Source organism: Bolinopsis microptera, chromosome 13, assembly GCF_026151205.1.
Source record: "Bolinopsis microptera isolate Bmic1 chromosome 13, MBARI_Bmic_1.0, whole genome shotgun sequence".
Lineage (NCBI taxonomy): Eukaryota > Metazoa > Ctenophora > Tentaculata > Lobata > Bolinopsidae > Bolinopsis > Bolinopsis microptera.
The window spans coordinates 13507041-13531178 of NC_087084.1; the positions used below are offsets into that span (position 1 = coordinate 13507041).

At 41.0% G+C, this 24138-nt stretch overlaps 2 protein-coding genes across 3 annotated transcripts in view; one reads left to right on the plus strand and one right to left on the minus strand.

Moving 5' to 3' along the window:
- The first annotated feature begins 5525 nt into the window (after positions 1-5525).
- Positions 5526-24138, plus strand: part of LOC134824687 (cilia- and flagella-associated protein 221-like) — an 83647-nt gene continuing 65034 nt past the window's right edge. The window contains exon 1 of one of the 2 annotated variants that reach the window (XM_063836659.1): positions 5526-5544. The gene's annotated coding sequence lies outside the window, so the exon portion shown is untranslated. Of the gene's footprint in view, positions 5545-6498; positions 6526-24138 lie in introns of those variants that run through there. The other variant, XM_063836657.1, reaches the window with a different exon arrangement.
- On the minus strand, positions 12921-16092 carry LOC134824805 (uncharacterized). Its single transcript, XM_063836781.1, has 2 exons — positions 15681-16092; positions 12921-15550 (listed from the first exon to the last, which is right to left on the minus strand). Exons 1-2 carry the CDS (start codon positions 16090-16092, stop codon positions 12921-12923), a joined length of 3042 nt encoding a protein of 1013 aa, XP_063692851.1.

Genomic DNA, 24138 nt, shown 5'->3' on the forward strand with positions numbered 1-24138 from the left:
TGCGTTTAGGGGCTGGAGTACGCGTGTTTACAGATTAATGAATTGTTGCATTGTAAATATTTAAAGTTGACGATATTGTATGATTTAATAGTAAATTTTTCAAAGCTGGCTTTGGACTTATAAAATTATAATTTATTTATTTTAAAGAAAAAACCACGGATAGTTTTAAATTTACATAGTCGTACAACTATAATCAAGTTAATCCTGTTTTCAAGAATGCGCGGCTTTGGCGGCCAGTTATTGACTTGTACATAAAATTGAATTTTAAATAGAAATGTGAATGTATTAAAATTTTTTTTAAAACTTTCAAAACGGAGGCTTAGAAGAAATAGAAACATTCTCCAAATTTGACCTCATCTGCCTCAATGAAACCAACTGTAAAATTTCTAATCTTCCTAATGGTCTGAACGACATTGAAATTGAACAGTTTTACGAGCCCTTTATCAAAGAACCTGCACGTAAATCTGGAAAAGGAGGTGGTCTTGCGCTTTATGTTAACAAACGCGTTTGTGATTACGATAAAATACAGGAACTCGAACTCAATCTGAGTACAGAAGAAGTTACTTGCGGAGAATTTCAATTGCTTAAAATCAACAATTTTAAAAACGGAAATAAGACAAAAATCATCGTAAATTTCTACCGCTCGCCATCCACAAGCCCTAAAAAATTCCTTGAAAAGTTTGAAAACGTGCTCAGGGGTCTTGATAGACACTCCAGAAAGCAGATAGTCTTCCTGGGTGATGCAAATATTGATCTTATAAAATACGATACCGACGCTTACAGCCAGGATCTTATAAGCTTACTAGAAAAATATGGGTTTGCCCAGACTGTCTCCAAGCCTACCAGGGTAACTGACCACAGTGCAACGCTTATTGATCACGTGTATACTAATCACGTGACCAACGTTATTAGTTGTAATGTCGTGACGTTGGATATGTCAGATCATCTCGCGGTTAGCACGACCATTAGTTTAGGAGCCACACCTAGTTTGAACGAGCGATTCCGTAGTCAACGTGTAAAGAACAACAACACTAGCTTGAAATTAGAGGCCCGTGTATTTAACGAAGCTAATCATGCTAAATTCAAAGAGCTTATTGTAAGTGAGACCTGGGATGATGCTACCTCCTCAACGTGCGCTGATGAACAATACAATTCCATCTATCAAACGTACATGAAATACTACAATACTGCATATATATATAATACCCCCTGAAGCGCGACAGTTCGAGAAGAAAATTCGAAAGAGCTGACCCAAAGCCTTGGATCTTACCCTGGCTTGAGGCGGCATGCAACCGCAAGAAGTTACTTTTTTTTGAAAAAACTATAAATCCATCACAAAAAAACTGCGACGCGTATGATAAAATGAAAAAGTTTTGTCACAAACATGTGAATCTAGCCAAAGAAAAGTACTATAAGAAAATGTTTGACAAATACCAAAACTGCTCTAAAAATCAATGGAAAATTATCAATGGCCTCCTGAACCGTAACAGAAAAAAGTTCGGGCACACCCGTCTGAAGGACGACGATGGCACGATTATAAGCTCCGATCTGGCAGTCGCTGAGAAATTTAACGGCTACTTCTCCGGTATTGCAGCCAGTATCAAGAGGCAAATCGCTGCCCATCGAACCTTTGACCCAGGTGGTTTCAAGCATTTTCTTAAGGCTTCGTGTAGTAACTCGATGTTTCTTAAGCCTACATCACACGGTGAAGTCCAAAAGATAATATCAGGGCTTAAGAACAAGTCCACACTCGATTGTAAAATTGAGCCATTGAAAATTGCAAACAGCTGCGAAAACTTTACCAGGGCACTAGCTAATGTCATTAACTGTTCGTTCTCCAGTGGTACCTTCCCAAATGCTCTAAAAACTGCGAAAGTCGTTCCTATCCACAAAGGTGGTTCAAAATTGGAAGTAGCTAATTATAGGCCGATCTCTCTTTTGGGATCATTCTCGAAAATTTATGAGAAACTTATGCATGCTCGTGTTTTAGAATTTTTAGATAAGAACGATTCTCTTTTCGAAAATCAATACGGATTTCGGCCAGGAAGATCGTGCGAACATGCACTGCTCAATGCCCAAAATTCTATACTACACTCTCTGAATAAGAAACAAATTTCCCTACTGCTCCTGCTCGATTACAGTAAAGCCTTTGACGTGCTTGATCATGAGACCTTACTTAAGAAGCTTGACCATTGTGGGATCAGGGGAGTCGCGCACGAATGGTTTAGATCTTACCTTTGTAATCGATCTCAATACGTAACTTTAAACGGAACTTGCTCTTCTAGCATGCCCATAGTTTACGGCGTACCTCAGGGTAGCATTTTAGGACCTCTCTTATTTGTAGTTTATATAAACGACCTACCTGGAATTAGTGATTTTGCAAAGTTCATCCTTTATGCCGACGACGCAAACATATTAATTAGTGGAACCACCCTAGAAGAAATACAATTAAAAGCTAATCAGCTAATTTCACGTCTTGTAGATTGGGTAGGTGCTAATGGGCTATCTTTAAATGTAAAAAAGACGTGTTACATGATTTTCACTAGAAAAAGAATCGACTTCAGCGGCTTTAATTTGTCCATTGACAACACTGTAATCGAACGTAAGACTGAAGCAAGATTTTTAGGAGTGATCCTAGACAAAAAGCTCACTTGGCAAAAACACATTACGGCAGTTAGAATAAAGATGGGTCGCTACCTCGGAGTTATGTATAAGCTAAAGCACCTTCTACCTATCAAAGCCCGCCTAAACATTTTCCAAAGCCTTATCCAATCCCATCTAAATTTCTGTTCTTTAGTGTGGGGATTTGCCTCAAAATGTCACATTGAATCTCTGTTCACCAAGCAAAAGCAGGGAATTAGAGCTGTTATGCCAGGATATGTAAATTATAGATATAAAGACGGCAATCCCCCGGAGCACACAAAAAGTGCGTTTAGATTGCATAATATCCTAACAGTCCATAGCGTCATTGTAAAAAACGCTCTTATTCTACTACACAAAGTAAGGAACATGCCAAGCCTTCTCCCTAAATCCATCATAGAACTTTTCCCTCACGATATTCCCACCTATAATTCCACATACGAACATAACCTTTCTTGGTTCACAACTTACAACGGCCCAACATTTAGAAATACTCTTTTCTTCAAAGGACCCATGCTCTCTATTACAAAACAAAGTAAGGATATAACTATTCCAAGTTCTACCTTTTCAATTGAAATCTTTAAAAATTCAGCTAAGCGCGAACTCCTCAAGCTGCAAAGCTCAGGAGACGATGAAAATTGGCCAAATTTCTTACTTTATAGTATACCTGGGCTAAGAAAGTCTCAAAGAGAAGGGCGCTCGCAGATAGACTACAACACCGAGTTAGTAAGCGACAACGCGTAAAGAAAGATCACTCGCGACAAATGACCATGATCTTTTATCAACAACATATCATTTTAATTTCACTGCCATTATGCAATGCCGAATTTACATCTGCCGCGCAAAACTTTTTATCTATTATTATTAAATAGTAATTAGCATGTTTACAAATTGCGACTTCAACCAGTTTTGCAGACCGTTAGTTATATAGTACTTTTAGTAGGGCATTTATTTTAATATATTTTATTTTACATTATTATATTTTAGTGTGACTTCTATAATTTCATTTATGTAATAACCATTGATTAATAAATTGCGGCACACGCCAACCTCCACTGTGGGGTTTCAAAACAATCAAAACAAACATCTTTCATATCAATAGTCCTTATTATAGTTAGAATGGATTTATACAGGAAATATAGAAACCCATGCCAATTTTTCATCACATTGAAATTATACTGTTGGGGCAGGAAAAGTAAATTTCGTCACATTTCAGTAACTTAGTAAAATCAAACTCAGCATTGTTAAACTTGAGTTCTATTTTGCTAAACAATAATCAACCAATAATTCCTGGAAGAACATTGAATTCTAACCGAGGTATGGTTCTTCAAAATAGGGTCAAGAAATGTAAATTTCGTCACATACGAGTACGTCATTGTAAAATTTAGATACAATTTCTTTCACGTGAACACTGAACAGTCCTAATTACAGTCCGAAATGATTAATACAGAGATGCAGGAAATATAAAAACCCCTGCCCATTTTATAATGTATACAGTAATATGTTAAGGGGGCAGGGGGGTCTTTATGAAATTTCTCTCGAAATTGATTTTATAGTTGTTTCTAATAGAGGGGAGTGATATCTAACTGCTACTTTTAGTCCCATGGAAAAATATTGTTCCTAGACGAAATTATTGCCAGTCAAAGGTCAGCGCTCATGTGTAATTGTATTGCGCGAGCGATTTTCAATCGCCTGCCCTGAAAATCGAGTCTAAAAATCTATCTCCTCCTACATTTTTTGAGCAATCACCTTGAAACTTTCAGGATATGTTCTAAGGACCATTTAGAAACTTTTGCTCGTTTTAGAATTTCGAGATAGGCCTTTAAAATTTTTTCATTAGATTTTGAAAATCTTGGACCTCTTTTTTTGACGATTTTTCCAGGTCCAAGATTTTCGTCTAGGAACAAAATTTTTCCATGGGACCAAAAGTAGCAGATAGATATCACTCCCCTCTATTAGAAACAACTATAAAATCAATTTCGAGAGAAATTTCATAAAGACCCCCCCCTGCCCCCTTAATCACAGACTATTTCATTGTTTCCAAATTTAACCTATTTATGATGTCTTATCATTTTGTGACGATGTTTACATCAACTGCCCTCTACTTGAATCAACTGTATCCGTGTATCGTCCTTATATAATAGAGAATTCCCGCAAAATGTAACCTATTTACGATGTCGTATCATTTTGTGACGATGTTTACAACAACTGCCCTATACTTGAATAAACTGTATCCGTGTATCGTCCTTATATAGATTTTCCCCGCAAAATGTAACCTATTTACGATGTCGTATCATTTTGTGACGATGTTTACATCCCGCCTTCCAAACCAAAATCAGATATAAATGATTTCGGAAATTCACCCAGAATTTATAATGTGACAGAATTTACATCATTTCCCAATAACCAAGTGCATGTATTTGCTAACTTTTCAAAACAACATATTTTAGGGCTATGATTGGCAGAAGAACCATCAAATAATGAGTTGAAAGGGTTTTGAGGACACCTCACAGTAGAAAAGAGGTCTCGTATTCTGAGTGTGACAAAGTTTACGAAATATTGCGTTAAAGCCGTTCGATCCGTGCCCTTTAACCAATGTTGTATCATAATTGTTAGATTGACCTAATTTACTATATTTCAGACCAAGGAATGATAATCGGGCAGCTATGGTAAGCAATGTCACAAAAATGTGACATTTTTTACATTATAGTGCCTAAAAGCAATACATTTTATTTCTGAGCAGTGCATATGGGAGTATGGGTCACGTGGCTAATGTTCAGAACTTATGAACACGCTAGATTAATAGCTGCTAAAATTAAGCCACTATCGTCGAAAACGCTATTTTAGAAATTTACCAATATCCTCAAACTTCAATGAACGTGTCCATATAACAAATAATTTGAGGTATGTGACATGTACGCAAACAAGTAGTGGGACCGTAGATAAGACAATACGAAAACTCAGACCAGATAACGCCTCAATACCTGAAACTGAAGATCTCCTTCTTCTCGTCTTCCCAAATATACAAAGTGAGTCTGACCCATATATGTCGGAACCTCTCCGGTTGGTTCAAACTTTTTCGATTTTGATCCAGTCTTTGGCCCAACCTCCTTACTACTATCTAATTAGCTTGGATTTGGTTTTGGTATCTTCATCCTCTTTGGTACTATGCCAGGCGAAACTATTATTTCCTTGACTAATGTCTCAACCCCCCAGATTGACAAGATACACCGTAAACTTCAGCTGATTGCCCCACAGGACTACGACTTGGACGGCAGGATCAAACTATTGAAGTCCAGCGTAATTTACAACAACGGGCTAAGTGAATACAATGAATCTGACATACAGGTGATATTCAAAAATGGTGATTTTGTGGATTTTAAAACAAAAGATGACAGTTTTGAAGGGCTGTTTCCAAAAAACAAGTCTGGCAAAGTGTTATATCCATGCCAAGTATGTGCTGGGGAAGTCACAGACAAAAGCGATTCCAGTGGATCGGGAATTGAATGCGATGGTTGTAACATTAAAAAAAAAAAAAAAATTTTCATAACCAATGCTCTAGCAGACCCCTTACTAAACCAGAATTTGATTTTATTACAAAGTCCCCTGGCTATGTCAAGGTTCTATGTCCACCCTGCAATAGAGTATATATGGCAGTGCTGCCCTCAAGCTAAGGCGAATTGAAAAGAAGGTTACCAAGACGGCAAATACAATTAATCTCATGTCAGATCAGGTAGAGGATCTTGTTAGTATTGCCAGTAAACCATCCTATAGTGGAGTGACCAGTAAAGCAAGTAATGCGGAGTTGAGACACAGTTAATAAACTGCGGAGTGACTAATATACTTTAATAATACTTTCAACACTACTATATAACAAATAATTTGAGGACCCCGAACTCAATTTTGATTCTCTACTGACTTTGCTGATTTGCACTGTTTCACTTTGTAAAAGAAGTGCGCAATGATCGGAGAAGGTAGTGTTGATGATGAGGGTAACAGGTCCTCAATCTCGTTACAGGATGTTATGCAAAAGAATGACGGGAATGTTAGCGAAGATATGTTATCCCCGGCCCCGCAACATTTCACACCTTTCCTGAACTCATCCACATCCTCTGAAAGTACTCAACAGCGACAAGGTAACACTCTTCAATACCAGTTTGCCTACATTAAAGACGGCACTTGTAACACCTGTAATGATGCTCAAGCTAATGACACTGCTCTTACCTGCTTTTTGTGTTGTAATCTGTCCTCGCACTTTCTTCAAAGCATATTCCGACAGAAACGCAACCAAGGGTGTTAACAGTTCCAGATTTGGGACTTTTACGTTTGTGTGTAATGTCTGCAAGACACACTCTGAACAGAACTCCGCAGTCAATGCCGAAAGTAAAGTCGACCTGATTGACAGGCGAGTAGATAATCTGACCCAATCTATGGAGGACATGAAGGGTTTACTTATGAAAGTTGTGAATATGAAAACATCTCCGGACATAACTGAAATTTCTTCTCCTTCATCTCCAGCACCAGTTGCCCCTTCATATCGCTCTGTATTAATCATGTCTAGCAAAACACCAGAAAATCAAGATCAAGATCGCAAAGATGTTGACAAAATCATCAAAGACAACGCCATTCATGCTGACAAACGGTATGTCAACAAGAAAGGGGAAATTGTGGTTGTGTGTCCGACAACGGCTGACAGGGAAAATCTCGTCAAGAAAGTATCCCAGCAACTTCCAGAAATAAAAACGCACCAGCCACCAGAACGTTTGCCCACAATCTCTGTTGCTAACCTTGCTGATAATTATTCTGAAGAAGATCTAGAAGACCTGCTCCTTCAAGCTCACCCCAACATTAAGGCATTAAAATCCCAGGGTGAAACATTTTCCGTACTAAAAGTTAAACCTCAGATCAAAAACAGCAGCAAGCATCAAGCTACTATACGAGTTAGTAACAATATCAGGAAAATCATAGAACAACAGGGAGATCGGCTATACATCAGTTCGTTTAGTTGCAAAGTTTATGATCAATTTCATGTAAAACGATGCAACAAATGCCAAGGTTTTGGACACTACAGGTCGGAGTGTGAATCAGAAAAAGCTGTTTGTGGTTATTGTTCCAAGAATCATACGTCAGAAGATTGTCCAGAAAAGAAAACCAATAGTCCTATCCCATGCTGCATTAACTGCTCTAAAGGCAAGTATCGGGATGAAAGAAACACACACACGGCATTTGATAGGACATGTCCAGCTTATGTTGCTGAACAGCAGCATCTCCGCAAAACTATCAATTACTACAGTTCAAAAAACTTGTAAGCAGTGGTCTGAAATCCTCTCCGACAGAGATTCTTGGCTGTTGCTGGAATGTGAGATCTCTCAATAATAAGATTCAACCAATCATGGAATCTATAATCGACCAAAGAATCTCTGTCCTTTTTGTCACTGAGACTTGGCTCACCAGCATGAAGAATGATGTTACTGCTACCATCAAGTCTTACGGCTATAACTTGATTCACTACATCAGGAAAGACTCCGTTAAATGCAGAGGCGGAGGAGTTGGAATTATTTATAATTCAAGTGATTTGAACCTTACTCCTGTGTTTGATAAGTGTGGAGATACGTTTGAAGCAGTTTTAGGCAAATTTCGGGACTCATCGGGTGATACTGTCCTCTGTGCTTGTGTTTACCGACCAGGGTCATTGACTGATGTATTTTTTGAAGATTTGGATGAGTTTATTGGGAACATATTCATGAAATACAAGAAGTTTTTAATCTGTGGTGATCTTAATATTCATTTGGATGAACATAAATCAAGAAACACGGCCAAACTGACTGAAGTATTGGCCAGCTATGGACTGCATCAATACGTGAGAGATCCAACTCACAACAAAGGACATATTCTGGATGTTGTAATCTCCTCCCATCAGATAGTCAATCCAAAGAGTGTCACAGTAGACTCGCACACTTCGGAAATGTTCCCAAACTGTGACCATTTCCCGGTTACTTTTAGCCTCACAAAAACAGTTGCAAGCAATCTCAACAAGAAAAAAGTTATCACATTCAGAAATGTCAAAGAAATTGACAAAGATTGTTTTGCGGATAATCTTGCTGAGGAATTGGTTACTGTAATGGATCCTGAGGGTCTATCACAAGCTGAAATGCCGTCATTTGAAAGCCGCATCAGCCTATACAACTCTAAGTGCCTAACTGTGCTGAATAACCATGCTCCTCTCCTCACAAAGGAAATCAAAGAACGTAAGTCTGCCCCTTGGTTCGATGGTGAATATAAAGCACTTAGAAGCCAAAGAAGAAAAGCCGAGACAAAGTGGAAAATCTCCGGATCTTTAACTGACAAGAAACACTATGAATCAATCAGAGAGCAGTGCACAGAACTCTCAGACAGGAAGAAACATGAGTTTTTCAAAGTCGAATTCATAAAGCATTCCTATTCTTCTAAGAGTCTTTTTAGATTTGTGGACACCTTTCTTGATCGGGATAAAAGCATTGTGTTGCCTTCGTCGGAGTCTCTCAAGGAAACAGTCGAAAATTTTAACGTATATTTTCAGGAGAAAATAAAGGCAATACGTAATAACTTTGATCATGTGGAGTCTGACGATCAAACGCCCTCTTACTGCGGAGAAAAACTAGCTGAGTTCTCTCCAACTACTCTAGAAGAACTAGAGGAGATAATCAAGGCATCTGAGATCAAGTCTTCTTCAATTGACCCTCTACCTGCTAACATCTTTAAAGAAAACCTTGAGGTTCTACTACCCGTCTTAGTTGACATAGTAAATGCTTCATTATCTTCTGGCAGTATTGATGGCGCTAAACTAGCTCATATCACACCCCTAATCAAGGGCCAGGGATTAGATAGTGATAATCTCAAGAATTACAGACCAATATCTAACCTTAGCTTTGTAGGCAAGTTGATAGAAAGAGTAGTGCTCAGGCGTCTAAATGAACATCTAGAAAACAACAACCTGAACATCCCACAGCAGTCTGGATACAAATCAAAACACAGCACCGAGACTCTGCTTGTGAGAGTTGTTAACGATCTGCTCATTGCATCTACAGAAAGCAAGGCAACTGTTGTTCTTCTCCTAGATCTCAGCGCAGCTTTTGATACAGTTGACCACTGCAAACTACTGAACATCCTCAGAAATGAGTTGGGAATAACAGGGACAGCTTGGAAATGGTTCAGCAGCTTCCTCACAGGTAGATGTCAAACGATTAAAGTTGGAAATGAGGAATCTTATGAGATAGTGATTAAGTTTGGAGTCCCACAGGGCTCTGTGCTGGGTCCGGTCCTGTTCAACATCTACATTCGCTCTTTGTACTCAGCAGCACATGATTTGAACTTCTCCATCCAGGGTTACGCCGACGATCATCAGCTGTATAAGAGTTTCAAGCCAAACGAGGAGCCCACCGTCCTTATCAACGATGTTCCCAAATGTTTCCAAGAAATTAATGACTGGATGAAAAAACATTATCTACAGCTCAATGCAGGAAAAACTGAGATTCTTGTCTTTGGGACACCGCTTGTTCTCCAGCAGCTGTCTATAGGGGGCGTGTTTGTTAACTCTGAGACGTGTGTCAGGCTGTCACCTGTTGCAAAGAACCTCGGATTTCGTCTCGACTCTCAACTAAACTTCGGTGAGCAAATCAAGCAACTTAAAACATCGTGTTTTCTGAAACTAAGAGACCTTGCTAAGATGAAATCATTCCTCACAACCAAACAGATGGGAACACTGACTCAAGCAATTGTAATCTCATCGCTTGACTACTGCAATGCACTTTACTATGGTTGTAGTCAAGCCTCAATTACGCAGCTGCAGAACATTCAGAACCGAGCATGCCGTCTGGTTTTTGGATTAAAGAAGAGAGACTCAGTCGAGGAGAAGCTCAAATCCCTTCATTGGCTCAAGGTGAAGGAGAGGATTGAGTTTAAGTTATGCTTACTGATTTTCAAAGCAGTCAATGGTGTTGCTCCTGCATATCTGTGTGATCTAGTAACATTTGTTAGTTCGAGTAGCAGAAGAACTTCATCCTTACACCTACCCGTCGGATCTACAAGATCACACCCAAGAGCGTTTCAGACTGTTGCTCCGAAAATCTGGAACCAACTACCAATTGAAATTAAGACTTGTTCCGATGTTGATCTGTTCAAAACATTATTAAAAACTCACCTGTTTAAGAAAAGTTATGGCATGAGCGATTAATTGACAATATAATAACTTTATGTTATTTGCTTAAACTGTTTAGGATGCAACCTAATGTCATGATCTTTTTGAACTTATTAGCAATTAGACTGTTAGCTCGCTTCACAAGCATGTCATCTTCGTTCCAAAACTTTTTATGTCCTATGCATACACTCCTTGTTAGTTATCTTGATCTAGTATCTTTGTTTCACACAATAGAGCATAAGTTTTGTGGTTTATCCACTGGGCTTAGAGTTTGTGTTTAAGCTACCAAATTTTATTATTATTTATTATTTAAAATGCTATACAGCAAAAACAGAAAGCTCCAACCAAACACTCCACCCTCATTCCCTCACTCCTCTTGGTGCACAAAACCATTCTAACCTATGTATGTCCCCCCTACGGGTTCCACAAGCCCAACGGTACATAGTTAGACGAAAAACAGAGAAGCCTTGATTGCCAGATCAAGGACTGCATCAGTAGCAGCGAAATACGGATATACCTTCTCCCTTACAGTCAGCGAGCTGACAACTATCTGACTGTGTCTTTTAGGCCTTGCCACACCACCTTCGCTATTGCATCCGCTCGCCCGTATTCACTGACACATGCCACACCTGGGTTTAGTATGAAGATGTACGCATATTCACCCAAGATGCGGAGATGCCTCAGTTTAGCGAGTTGAGATACAACAGCAAACTCACAGGAGCATGGATCAGAATCATCAGTTACCAACCTGACACCGTTTCGGGGCTTTAATCGCAATACGGTTTCCTGTCAGGCGCCCCAGCAGTCCACCCTTGAACCACCATCTGATCCGAGAGTCACTTGAGGATACCCGTTAGAGCTCGCAATTGGCGACGAGATAACGTTTATGGTACCTCTAGATGTTATAGTGAACTCTCAAGCTCCAACCTTCCTGAACTCCCACTCCCTCTTTCTCGATAACAAATAAATCCATCTGGAACAGTGGGCTGCCCAGCTCAAGATTTATGCGAGATTGCGAGCCGGACTCATCGCACAAAATTTGTAAATAAATGAGGAAACAGAAAAAGTTTAACTTAAAAGTTGAGGGAATTAGGAACTTAACATGTATTTTATACTCTTAACGTGTATTTTATCACTTGTTTATAGCGTGAAAACTTCGACGTAACGCGCGCGAGATTTTTGCCAGATTTTTGCGAGTTTCGTTTAAATCTCCGCGAGATTTCGGCACCCTCTTTCAGCACTACATATTCGGTCGCGCGCTTGCATTTTCATCGCTTTTCAGCGTGTTTATTCACTGTACTGTCTAAGTCTTAAAGGATACTAGTTGTTATAAGATCAAGATTCACAGTGGTTACTATAGTTACCATGGTTACCATTAAAGGAGGTACTATTCCTGGCTATATTCTTTCTCAGAATATACTTGATACTGCCATAGGCATAGTGAATATTTCTTCATTAAAAGTTTGAGAAAGGGTCTCTTCAACTGGAGATTGGAGAACTGACTTATTAATCCTAGCAGGTAATTAACTCTGGATCCTCATCACATTGATTCCATTCTAAATTCTAGCCATAAACAAAACAAACATTACCAGATAACTCCGTTTACAATAATTAGACATGTTCCAGTGTGAACGAGGCCTTCCCCGGACAAATCCTTAAATGCCGGTCTTCTCAGTCTCTTAGTTCTCTAGATGAAGTACGAACAGTATAATCTATCGGATAACGTATATTACAAGGTGCTCTGATGATAATTTTAGTAAAATAATTAATAATTGCCAAAAGAATGACCGCTGACGAGACTCGAACCCGAGTCAACTGCTTGACGAGCGCGCCCTCAACCATCGTGCTACGTGAGGCTTACCATAATTACAATATGTAACATAATATAATTCATGAAAATACGCACGTAAATTTTTCGTTATTTATGGATCCAATAACAGTGACATACTTTTCGCTTACAAAGGGACTCGCGAAATCTTTTTAAATAGAAAATAATTTGTGGGGCAAGAAATCTTGCAGGCTGGAGGGGGGGGGGGGGGGGTGGGGAGTACATTTCGTGAAAATCGCACTTCTAGTGTCAAAATCCAATCTCATCGCACTTTTTTTAGAATCTTGATAGGGGGTGGGCTGCCTCTTTCCCGCTGTCCCGTACCAGCTTCTTCAGCTCTCTTCCCCTAAAACCAATCCTCCTCGCAGCTCTCTCCAAACTCTGCGCAACCACTCCCCTAGCTCCAACTTCGACTGCGGCATTATAACAGCACCAACCTTTCGCCTGAATCTCAGCCTGCAGACCGCTGTATCGGTCGAGCTTGTACTCGTGCGATTCAGCGATCCGCTCTTCAGATGGTACTGTTAGCTCCCACCAAATAACTGTCTTTGCCGACCTTGAGAATATCACAAGGTCCGGCCTCAGCCGTGTTTCCACAATCTCACTGGGAAACTTAAGCTGCCCCTCAAGGTCTGACAGCAGTATCCAATCCCGATACCCACTCAGGATCCCAAAACCACGACTCTCCTTCCGGTCGTCTGTACCTGCTTTTCTTTTCCCAGCAGGAACAAAATCAATGAACTGCCTTCCATCGCCGGCCTTGTTCTTATAAGTGTTCACTCGGCGATCACAATGGAAGACAACCTGTTCAGAGATCTGCTTCAGAACCTTGTCGTGCCGCCATCTATACCTTCCTTGACTAAGGGCCACCTTACACCCAGCCAAAATGTGCTGAATGGTGCCCATCCTCTCCTCACATAACTTGCACTTCCCATCCTCATCTTCACTCCACTTGGAAACCATAGAGGGGGTTAAGAGGGTGCCGTACACAGCACTTAGCATGAACCCAATAAGTGAGTCACCATACTTAAAAAGTGTATGCCAGCTCAAATCCGTCTTCATTACGAGCTCTCTCCACTCACCCCACCTGCTCTGCATCTCCAGAGAACCTACTTGCACCTCCCTCTCTCTTTCAATGTTCTCCTTCACTCTCAGCATAACCTCCCTCTCTCTTTCCCGCTCATCCATCCTCTCCCAAGGTTTTTTCCAGTCACCAAAACCGATGCCAACTCTTTTTTGAGGTTGCACCATCCCTCGCACCGATTCACAGACCAAATCTCTTCTGGCCTCTTCCAGTTCTGTCTCAGGCCTCCAAACTCTACCAGAACGAACTTGGGGCTGGACTGCTTTAATCAGGTCATCCTTAGATGTCTGATAGGATTGCAACAGTCGACACTTCTCTATCTTCCATGTATCTGTCAAACTGCTCACCGGTAAGGCCACACTGGATGATTGACTGAACAGACAAAGACCACTCAGAGTGTGCCCCACCCCTAACCACTTCCTGAGGAAACTATTGGTATTCTGTTCCCATCTGGTAACTGTTGTGATCGGAATATCATAGATGGCAAGAGGCCACTTCAGTTTTGGAAGGACCATGTACTGATATCCCCAGCACTTCTGGAGTCCAGTAAGGGAACTTTCATCGAGTCTCCGAAGAAAAGTGTTAAGGTCGACCTTGGTTGAGTCGATGACTGATTTGTCATTTCCTTCCACTCTTATCCATCTCCCAAGGAATTTTATCGGCTTCTCTGACACATTCGGAATCACCTCACCACCCAACTGCAAACACACCTCTTCTCTCTCCACCTCCTCCTCTCCTACCACTACCTCCTCAACCCACCTCACAGCCACTCCCTTCTTCAACACCAGTGCTCTGGACTTCGAGGACTTTAACTTAAATCTGGACCAGTCCACGTACTTCTGAAACACATTGAGTAACGTTTGCATATCCTCTGCACTTGCGGTCGTCAGACAGCTATCGTCCATAAACAGCTTCAGAGTTGGTATCGGTGTGTCATCCTTGATGTACTCAATGCTTCTCGGAACCTTAGACTTTAGGTGTTCATGCCCAAGGTTCATGCACAAGACAAACAAGATGACAGATATCACACACCCCATGAAGATTCCTATCTCAAACTGCTGCCAGTCTGATGTCACCGTTCTTGAGGAGAACCTTCCGAATACCCCGGAGAAGTTGATATTGATAACCTTCTCGGGGACGTTGTAGAAACGGAGGGCCCTGGCAATCAGAACATGGGGTACCGCTCCGTAAGCGTTAGCCAGGTCAAGCCATACCACACTCAGATCCTTCTTCTTGACCTTTGCTTCCTTCAGTACCTCCCACATGGCACCAAAATGCTCCGTGCACCCACGGACGCCTGGCACACCACCCTTCTGTATAGAGAGGTCTACATATCCATTCGAGACAACAAAGCTGGTCAACCTCTTCGCCAGGATCGCCAAATAAATCTTCCCTTGAATGTTACCCAGGGAAATAGGCCGTCCTGAACTTGGTGAAAAGTCGCCATCCGCCTTTGGGATGTAGACACCCTCGAAATACCTACAATTGTCAGGATATTCTTCTAACTTATATCCAGTTCTTAACAGGTCCCAGAGATTCTTGGCAATACCAGGACATCTCTTGTACACTGTGTACGGGATCCCGTTGTTACCCGGGGCACTCTTGCTCCTTGCCTTCTTTACAACCTCCTCAAACTCCTTCTTGGATACCGTTGTGAGGTCAAAGGCAACAGAGGGTTCAGGAGCACACTCAGGCAGACCCTCAAGTATACCAAGGGGCTGCTGCCGGGCTGGATCTCCGTACGTTTTGGCCAAGTGATCATCTAGCTCCTCCTTTGAACACTTAAGCTCCCCCACTGGACTTGGATTTAGCACTCCCTTGACTGTCTTGAAAGGGTTCGTGTCCAAAATCCCCTCTAACTCTCCTTATCTCTCTCTGCTTCTGTCTCCTTTTCTCAGCCCTCCTCAACTTCATCAAACGACCAGCCAACACTCTCAATAATGCCTCATAACCATCCTTCTCTATCTCACTCCTTGCCTTCCTTTTCTTCCTCCTCAACTGCTTCCTCTTTTCAATCAGGCTGTCAATCTCCTCCTTTCGCCTGTTCTTAAAGCTCATGGACTTCTTTCCACTACCAGCACCTACTTCAACAATACCAAACAACTTGACACCCTCGTCGTACACTACATCACAATGACTCACCATCTTCTCTTGAAATGGTTTCCGCTTGAGAACCACTGCAAACTTCTCTACCACACACTCATCAAACTTACTCCATCGACCATCATTGGACGCCGGCCACTTCACCTTGTCTCTTTTGCTAGCAGGTGGTTCGACTGAAATTCTCTTGTCAAGGAGAGCCCGGATATCTCTAGCACTGTGGTTGTTTTCCTGGCTAGATACCTCCGTCGAAGTTACAGGCATACTGCCAGCCAACGACTCCCCTTCCCAAATGCACTTCATTCGACCCCGATGGATATTCCTGCCTTTGACTGTGTCAAACCGACGTCCACATACACAGATACAACTCTGTCCCTCTCCTGCTTCAACCGTCGAGGACTCTCGACTACCTAAATTTGTCCTTTTCCGGAGTACAGGTAAGTGGAGGGATGCCTACAAAGCCTTTATTGTTAACCCGGGCAACTCATCTCTAAATAAAGACTCCCGGGGCCTTAGAGAAGCAGGAGGCGTGGTACCGATGTAGGCTGAGGTAGCCACTTTTATGACCCCGTCTGACTTCTCTATTGCAGATCCGCTGCAGGCTCCGACCACTACCCAACCTAAAGACCAAAACCAGGCATACTATCTGTCTTATCATATGGGTCTTACCCCATGGTAGCTGGCCTATCCCAGCAGTATTCAACAAAGCAGAGTTGAGACACAGTTAATAAACTGCGGAGTGACTAAAATGCTATACAGCAAAAACAGAAAGCTCCAACCAAACACTCCACCCTCATTCCCTCACTCCTCTTGGTGCACAAAACCATTCTAACCTATGTATGTCCCCCCTACGGGTTCCACAAGCCCAACGGTACATAGTTAGACGAAAAACAGAGAAGCCTTGATTGCCAGATCAAGGACTGCATCAGTAGCAGCGAAATACGGATATACCTTCTCCCTTACAGTCAGCGAGCTGACAACTATCTGACTGTGTCTTTTAGGCCTTGCCACACCACCTTCGCTATTGCATCCGCTCGCCCGTATTCACTGACACATGCCACACCTGGGTTTAGTATGAAGATGTACGCATATTCACCCAAGATGCGGAGATGCCTCAGTTTAGCGAGTTGAGATACAACAGCAAACTCACGCGGATCACCATCGAAGTGCTTTGCTTCCTACAAACTTGGTTGAGAGTCTCCACACAATGACTAAATCTACTAGATTTACTAGAATGCAGATAAGCTTAAACGGATAAGAGTGGCAGTCAGACCAGGTGACACTAACATTCGCACCAGTCGTGATATCAGGAAAGAGTTCAACAAACACCACAAAGGCTTAGTCATTAAACACTGTCGCCTAACAGCATCTGGTTCTATAACCTTTGAGTTTGAGGATGAGACCACTGCCAAGTCGGTTCATGATAGCTGGTCTACTGAATTCTTTGGAGGAAATAAGGGCATGAAAATTCCGGGAGCTGACAACACCACTGGAATAGTCAAACACGTTTACGATGACCTATCTGAAGATCAGATGAAAGATGATATCATGAATAATTACTCAGAGGATATAGAGGGCTGCGAGTTCCTCAAGCGCAAAGGTGACAATTCATTCATGGGACTGATTAAAGTTGAATTCAAATCTAGAAACAGCCTGCTCAAAGTAATGGATGAAAAGATAAAATTCTGCAACCAGAGATACATTGTTGAGGAATACAAACGAAAATCAAGAGTAATAAAGTGCAATAAGTGTCAGGGCTGGGGCCATGTTCACAGGTACTGCAACAAATCTGCTAAGTGTGGGAAATGTGCAGGAAATCATGAGAGTCTTTCATGTGACATAACCACAGGATTCAAATGTGCACACTGCAACAAAGATCACAAAGCTGGCTCCTAAGCTATGATTGTGAAGTATACAAGAATAAATTGGCTCAATTCTCAGTAGATCGTCAATATGACTAGCGCTAGTTCCTGTTTAGATATGGGTAGATGTAAAAATAATATCCTAGGAAAAATATGTACTATCAACATCTGTGGGCTCTCCCAGCGAAGCCACATGATGCTAAACAAATATGTGTTTGATAATGATATTATTCTCCTCTCAATCCAAGAAACTGGCAGAAACCAGGAATACAAGAAACTGGACAACATGAAAACTTACGAGGACACCAACAACCAGACCAACAAAGGCTGTGCTGTTATGGTTCGAAATGATGCAATGTTCACCCAATTCTGTGACATCTCTAAGTGTTCAAAGAACATTGATACTGTTTGGGGTATGCTGTGTTGGAGTGGAAAACGGTACATAATTGGTAATGTCTATCTGAAACTGGACTATCTATCCGGTGTGAAGGAATTAAATGGAATGCTTGACAAAGCCTATAATCTTGCCAAGAAACACCAGTGCTCAGCAATTATTACCATGGGGGACTTTAATGCTCGCCACATTATCTGGAATGACTCAGTCAATAACAAATATGATAAGTGCCTTGAGGAATGTCTAGACTGGTCAAAGTTTAGTGTTCATGCTCCTTCATGTCATGACAGAGAATAAAGAAATAGAAAAAGAGTTGTTTGAGACATTCTTCATGGGTAAGCACATTGTAGAAAACATAGATAAATTTGATCAGAACTTCTATAATGAAACCAACAAACTATACTCAGAAATCAAATAGAATGGATTTCAGCCATTTGCTGATTCCATGGATAACTTTCAACACAGCTCAAAGCTTTACTGCCCAGTTACACACGGGGAAATCCTTGGTATAATTAAGGGAAATAAATCCACAGCAGGAAGTTTCGACAACTGCCAAGTTCATCCATCTATGCTCAAACACCTTGGTCCAAACGCATTGCATGCCCTGAGTATACTTTTTAGCCTCTGCCTGAGAAATGGAAAATGGGTTTGGAATGCATCTAACATAATATTTCTGAAAAAAGAAGGAAAGAGCAGTTATGCAAAGCCTGGTTCTTACAGACCAATCTCAATCTCTTCATATTTAGGCAAACTCTTTGAACGGATTCTTGCATGCCGGCTGGAAACATATCTTTTCACTATCGGACTCATTGATAGCAACCAAGAAGGCTTCTCAAAAGGTAGAAACACTATAAGGTATCTGCACAGGCTAACAGCTGGAATTAAAGGAGACATGATGAAAAAACTGACCGTTCTCTGCCTATTCATTGACTTCGAAAAAGCATTTGACTCGGTGTGGAAACAAGGCCTGATAGTGAAACTATGGAAGGTTGGTGTGCATGGATGCTACCTAAGAACAATTGATAGTTTCCTCTTTGGGAGGACGGTAAGCCTCCTCCTAAATGGTTTCATTGGTCCTGTTAGGATGTGCCTCGATTATGGGCTGCCACAAGGCTCTGTTCTGTCACCAATCCTTTTTAAATTTTATGTGTTCGACATGGAGACCCTGTGTCAACTGTATGAGGGGGGGGTGCCACTGTCCATTTTATCCCTGCAAAAAAAAAACTGAAAAAAGACAAAGACAAAAGGGACAAAATGGACAAGAGGGACAAAATGGACAAAAAAAGATAATAGGGACAAAAAAGACAAAAAAGACAAAAAAGGCGGGGACAAAATGGACAAAATGGACAAAAAGGACAGAGACAAACGAGTTGACGGATGTTACTCGTCTAAATTTCATCGAAGTAGCGCGCGCCGATTTCTTCTCGAAACGGCAAGTGCTACGAAGTAGCGCGCGCCGGGCCAGACCATTAACAATGGTCAACAAACGAGACAAATTGACATAACAGGGACAAAATGGACAGTAAAGAGAAGTCGCTGATTTCCGATAGGGTACAGGGTGTCGATTCTTTATGCTTCTTGTGTCTGAGGAAGCGTTCCTTCTTGTTCCACAGTTGTTTACATTTGGCTTCTTTTGTTCGTACTCAAAAAGTTTCGCGGTTGCAAATGCCGGCCCATCGAGGAAAATCTTTCTACTTGGTTTTTTAACCAATATAAAGTATGATTAGTCGGATATAGTACTGAGTTCAAACAGTTCCCGAAACGAAAAAGCAAACGTTTGATTTTTGTTTCGGCGACTAAATCGTCGATGGGCCGGCAAATATTTGTTGTCGAGTAGTGTTGAATACTCATATTAACATGATTATTGATTTAATTTAGGAACTGTATATAAATATGTTTGACCAAGTTTAATTGTTAATGAGAATGCACCCCAGCACTGGGCGCGCGCGGCGGCTTTGATGTTAGCGGCTACAAGCTATTGTAGTCATTGGAAGTCAGTGGATTCTTTCTACCTAATTTTACCTCATCCCATTATGGAACGCGCGCTGGGTAAAAAGAAATCTAGCCAGAGTGGAAGTCGGCGCCCACATTAAATTTTTGGAGAAAATCGCTCGCCAAAATTTTTTGGACCAGGACGACGTCCTAGCCTGGCAGCTCATTGCGCGGCGCGTTGCAACGAGCTTCGTTGTTCGTCGACGTACGACGAGCAACGAGAAAAATTGCGTGGCGCGTCGGGTGGCACATCTTGTAGGTTTACAACCTACCAGGACGCGCGCCGAGTTGGACTCGTCGACGGTCCAATATATGGAACAGATATTTTACGAGTATCACCCGTTAAGGCACATCTTAATGGGTGATACGCGTATAAATTTCGATCGCTGACGTACAGCGAGCAGCACAGCTGCGAGTGGTGTCAGCTAGTAGGATTTCATCCTACAAGGCACATCGCGTTCACCTAGCTAACCAAATGCTTTGGCGCCGCTGCGGGCGCGCTTGTTCCACAAGTCATTTCCGCCTCCGTCGGTCGCGCGCTACTACAAGCGAGAGGGCTATAGTTAGAGCAACACATCGCGCCACAAGCCAAATATTTATCAACATCTTGACTAGCTACGCGATCCTTTTCCGCATGCGCTCGCGCTTTGCTCAAGTTGCGCTTTGCTCAAGTTGCGCTCGCGTTAACTGCGTTAACGACCGAAATTTTCCCAATATGCAATAATTATTTTGCTTCTAAAATTCTCTGATAATTAATAATATATCGTAACATGTAATTGTAAGATAAAAAACCTCGCGCGCGCGGCGCTTACATCTGCACCTGAGAATCTCTGAGCAATGTGTGGCTGTCTGCGCGGCGGGATGTGTATTGAGTATATAGCTGAATTTAGATTTATATTTATTTATAAATGTATAATAATATTAAATATGTATTGGTTGTTTTGTGGTAAATAAAAATTTTGTTTTACTAAATTTTGTTTTACTCTACATTTGAGCTTGTTTAATTTTTTGTCTCATTTGTCCAAAATTTTTGTCCCTTTTGTCCCTTTTGTCCCTACATTGTCCATTTTGTCCACAAAACACTGTCCTTCACAAAAAAATGTAAAAAAAGACAAAGACAAAATGGACAAAATGGACAGTAATACCCCCCCCTATGAGCAGATTCAGGCCTTCAAATTTGCAGATGATGGAACCATCAAAGTGACTGGAAAAGATCTTGAAGAATGTCTCTTTTACCTAGAGCTGGCGATGGGATTCATAGGGGAATGGACTTCTCAATGGAGGATGGTCATAAACTGTAATGTGAATAAAACAGAAGTTATATGTTTCCAATACAATGCCAAGATGCTTCAGCTGTTCCCAAATCCTTTGATCTATGTGGAAACACCATCTATCTCACAGACAGCAGCAAAGTACTTGGTATAACACTTGACAGTAAGTTGAACTTCAAGCAGCACAGCCAGGATGTATACAACAAGCTAATCTACCGCTGGGTTTGTCTGAGCAGGTATACAAACCGTAACTGGGGGATGAACCAAAAGGTCCTAGTGAGGTTGGCCAAAACTGTGATGTTTTCCTCCCTCTTCTATGGCTCGTTTATCTGGCAAACTAATGCCAACATGCTGGAACTGAACAAACTTTGGTACAAGGTTGCAAAATCTGCTGTGGGAGCAGTCTTCAATGTTCAAAATGCCATACTAGAGGTCATCTTGGGAATACCCCCACTCCGGGTTACAAACAGAATAATATCGGTAAAGCACTATCTGAAGGTATTCAGTAGTATACATATCGATGTACACCATGACTTCATATTCAGAGAGATAGAATCCGGAAACACAAAAATTCTGGGCCAGATGCGGGATGTGCTGAAATTTCTAAAGTGGAAGGTGGAAGTACATGCTGACTCTGTTCTGCCAGGTGATGCAATAATAATTGGACTGAATGATGCCTCGAAATTGTTCGAGCTCTCTAGGAAAGCCTGCCATTACACCATGCCAAGGTCTCTATCAAACAATTCACTGAATTCGTATGGCAGGAATCTATTAAGAACCAGTTACAAATGGAGGGCTGGTCTCAAATTCCCGTGGTGTCTACCACACCCCTGAAGTTCCCTTATCATACTAGCAGAGAAACTGAGGTTCTAGTCATGAGCTTGTTTTACAAAAACAATCTTCTAAACTCATTTCTTTTTGTCCTTGACAGACTGAAATGGCCATCTCCCTATTGCTCCTGTGGTCATGAAGAACAAACTGCAATTCATATACTGACTAGTTGTGGTCATGTTGACGAAGACCTTAGGGACCAAGCCTCATATCTTCTCAGTATTGGTAACGAGGTCTCCAACCTGGAAGATCTGGGTACTCCACACTTGGCTATCCTAAACTGCTCCAGAGATCCAAAATTCATCCAAATCTGCAGTGAATGTGTGAATAATGATGACCTCAAGCTAAGAAGGAAGATCTGTATTTCTACAGGGCCCACCCACGCCTAGCTGGGGAGTCTAGTCCCTACATTAGACGGCCAATGCTCTATCCATTGGTATGTACGCGGCCTTACCCAGGCCTGTAATAAATGGGGAGTCCCTCTTAGGACGACCAGTGCTAGACACTGTTTACTACTGACTGAATGGAAACCTACTTTACTCTTTGGATTGGTAGAACCTGTCTGGTTACATGGACATTGGAGCTAGTTTTATATTAACTCACATGATATTATTGTCGACTTAGACTGCTTGGATGTATCACATCTCAACCATTGTTGGGTGTGTTACTTTGTTTTGGGATTCACTTTTAAGCTTTATTGATTTTATCTATAAAATTGCATCTCCATTGATATTTATGTAACTCGAGAAACTTTTTCTACCAAAAACGTTTTCGATCGGGAATCGTCTTTAAATTATTTTGGGGAATATTTTGACTTGATATAACGACGTCGTCGTAATGACACAAGTGACTGATCAACCACCTTATTTGATAGTGTTTTTAAAAATAAAGTATTTATATTTTTAACTTGGGGTGTAAATAATTTTAGGGTTTTTATTTTTTAAATTTCAGATCTTTCATACTATTTGTTACTAAAATGCTCATTGTAGCCTATAATATTTAGATTTTCATCGTCATCATAACTTATTAAAATTAACTTTATTGTTTATGAAGTTATAATTAAAATAATTAAAATATTTGTATGAACATTTTTGATGATTTTATGTATAATTATGTTTTTATTGATTTATGATAATGATTTGTCATCATTTCACTTTTCCTATGTCATTGATAAAGGAGTGGTGTTTACTTCAATGCCCAATGTCACTTCTCACTTAGTTTTTTTGGAGTACATTTTCATGAAAACCCCTGGCCCCAGTGGCGTAACGTTGTATTCCCACTCCCCCTGTTAGTGCCCTCTTACCCTTTTTTAAAAGTAAAAATGTAAAATTGGACAAATTAAGGTGATTTTAGAGGATATGCCGGTAAAATCTCTACTTTAAAAAAGTGTGTTTCTAGATCAAAATGCACAGTTTTGCTAGTACTTAAGTTAAGTTTTTTCAAAATTGTCCCACATTCAAACGACGATTTGGCGCCCCCCTAAAATGGCACCAAGTTCTCAATATAATCATAATATTACTTAGGCTTGAATTAGGTTTCCTCACCAAACGAGTAGGATTCTTACATGAAGCATCCTGCAACACATTAGAAACGCCATTTTATATAGGGTGGCCCAGAAGTAACTACCCACACGCAACCCTTTATTAACTCACGTAAGTCTTCTTAGAATTGCACAGAAATTTTAGAGATTATAGATATGGGTCAAACTTAGATTTCCTGAAAGTTTCGTCAAATTTAATCAATTACAGTGGGTGTGGCACGCCACTCCCTCTTTATCGCTTTTGTCACCATAAGGTGAGGATGCTTTCAGCTAGGAACTTCAAAGTTTCTAGACACATTTGGTTTGATAATTAAAGTGCTTTCTTAAAATTTAAAGTTGGTTGTTCACAATTTAACCGAGTTATAACCCTTTTAAAATCTTGCAGATACGTTGTTTAATGGAACTTTTTAAGATCATTAA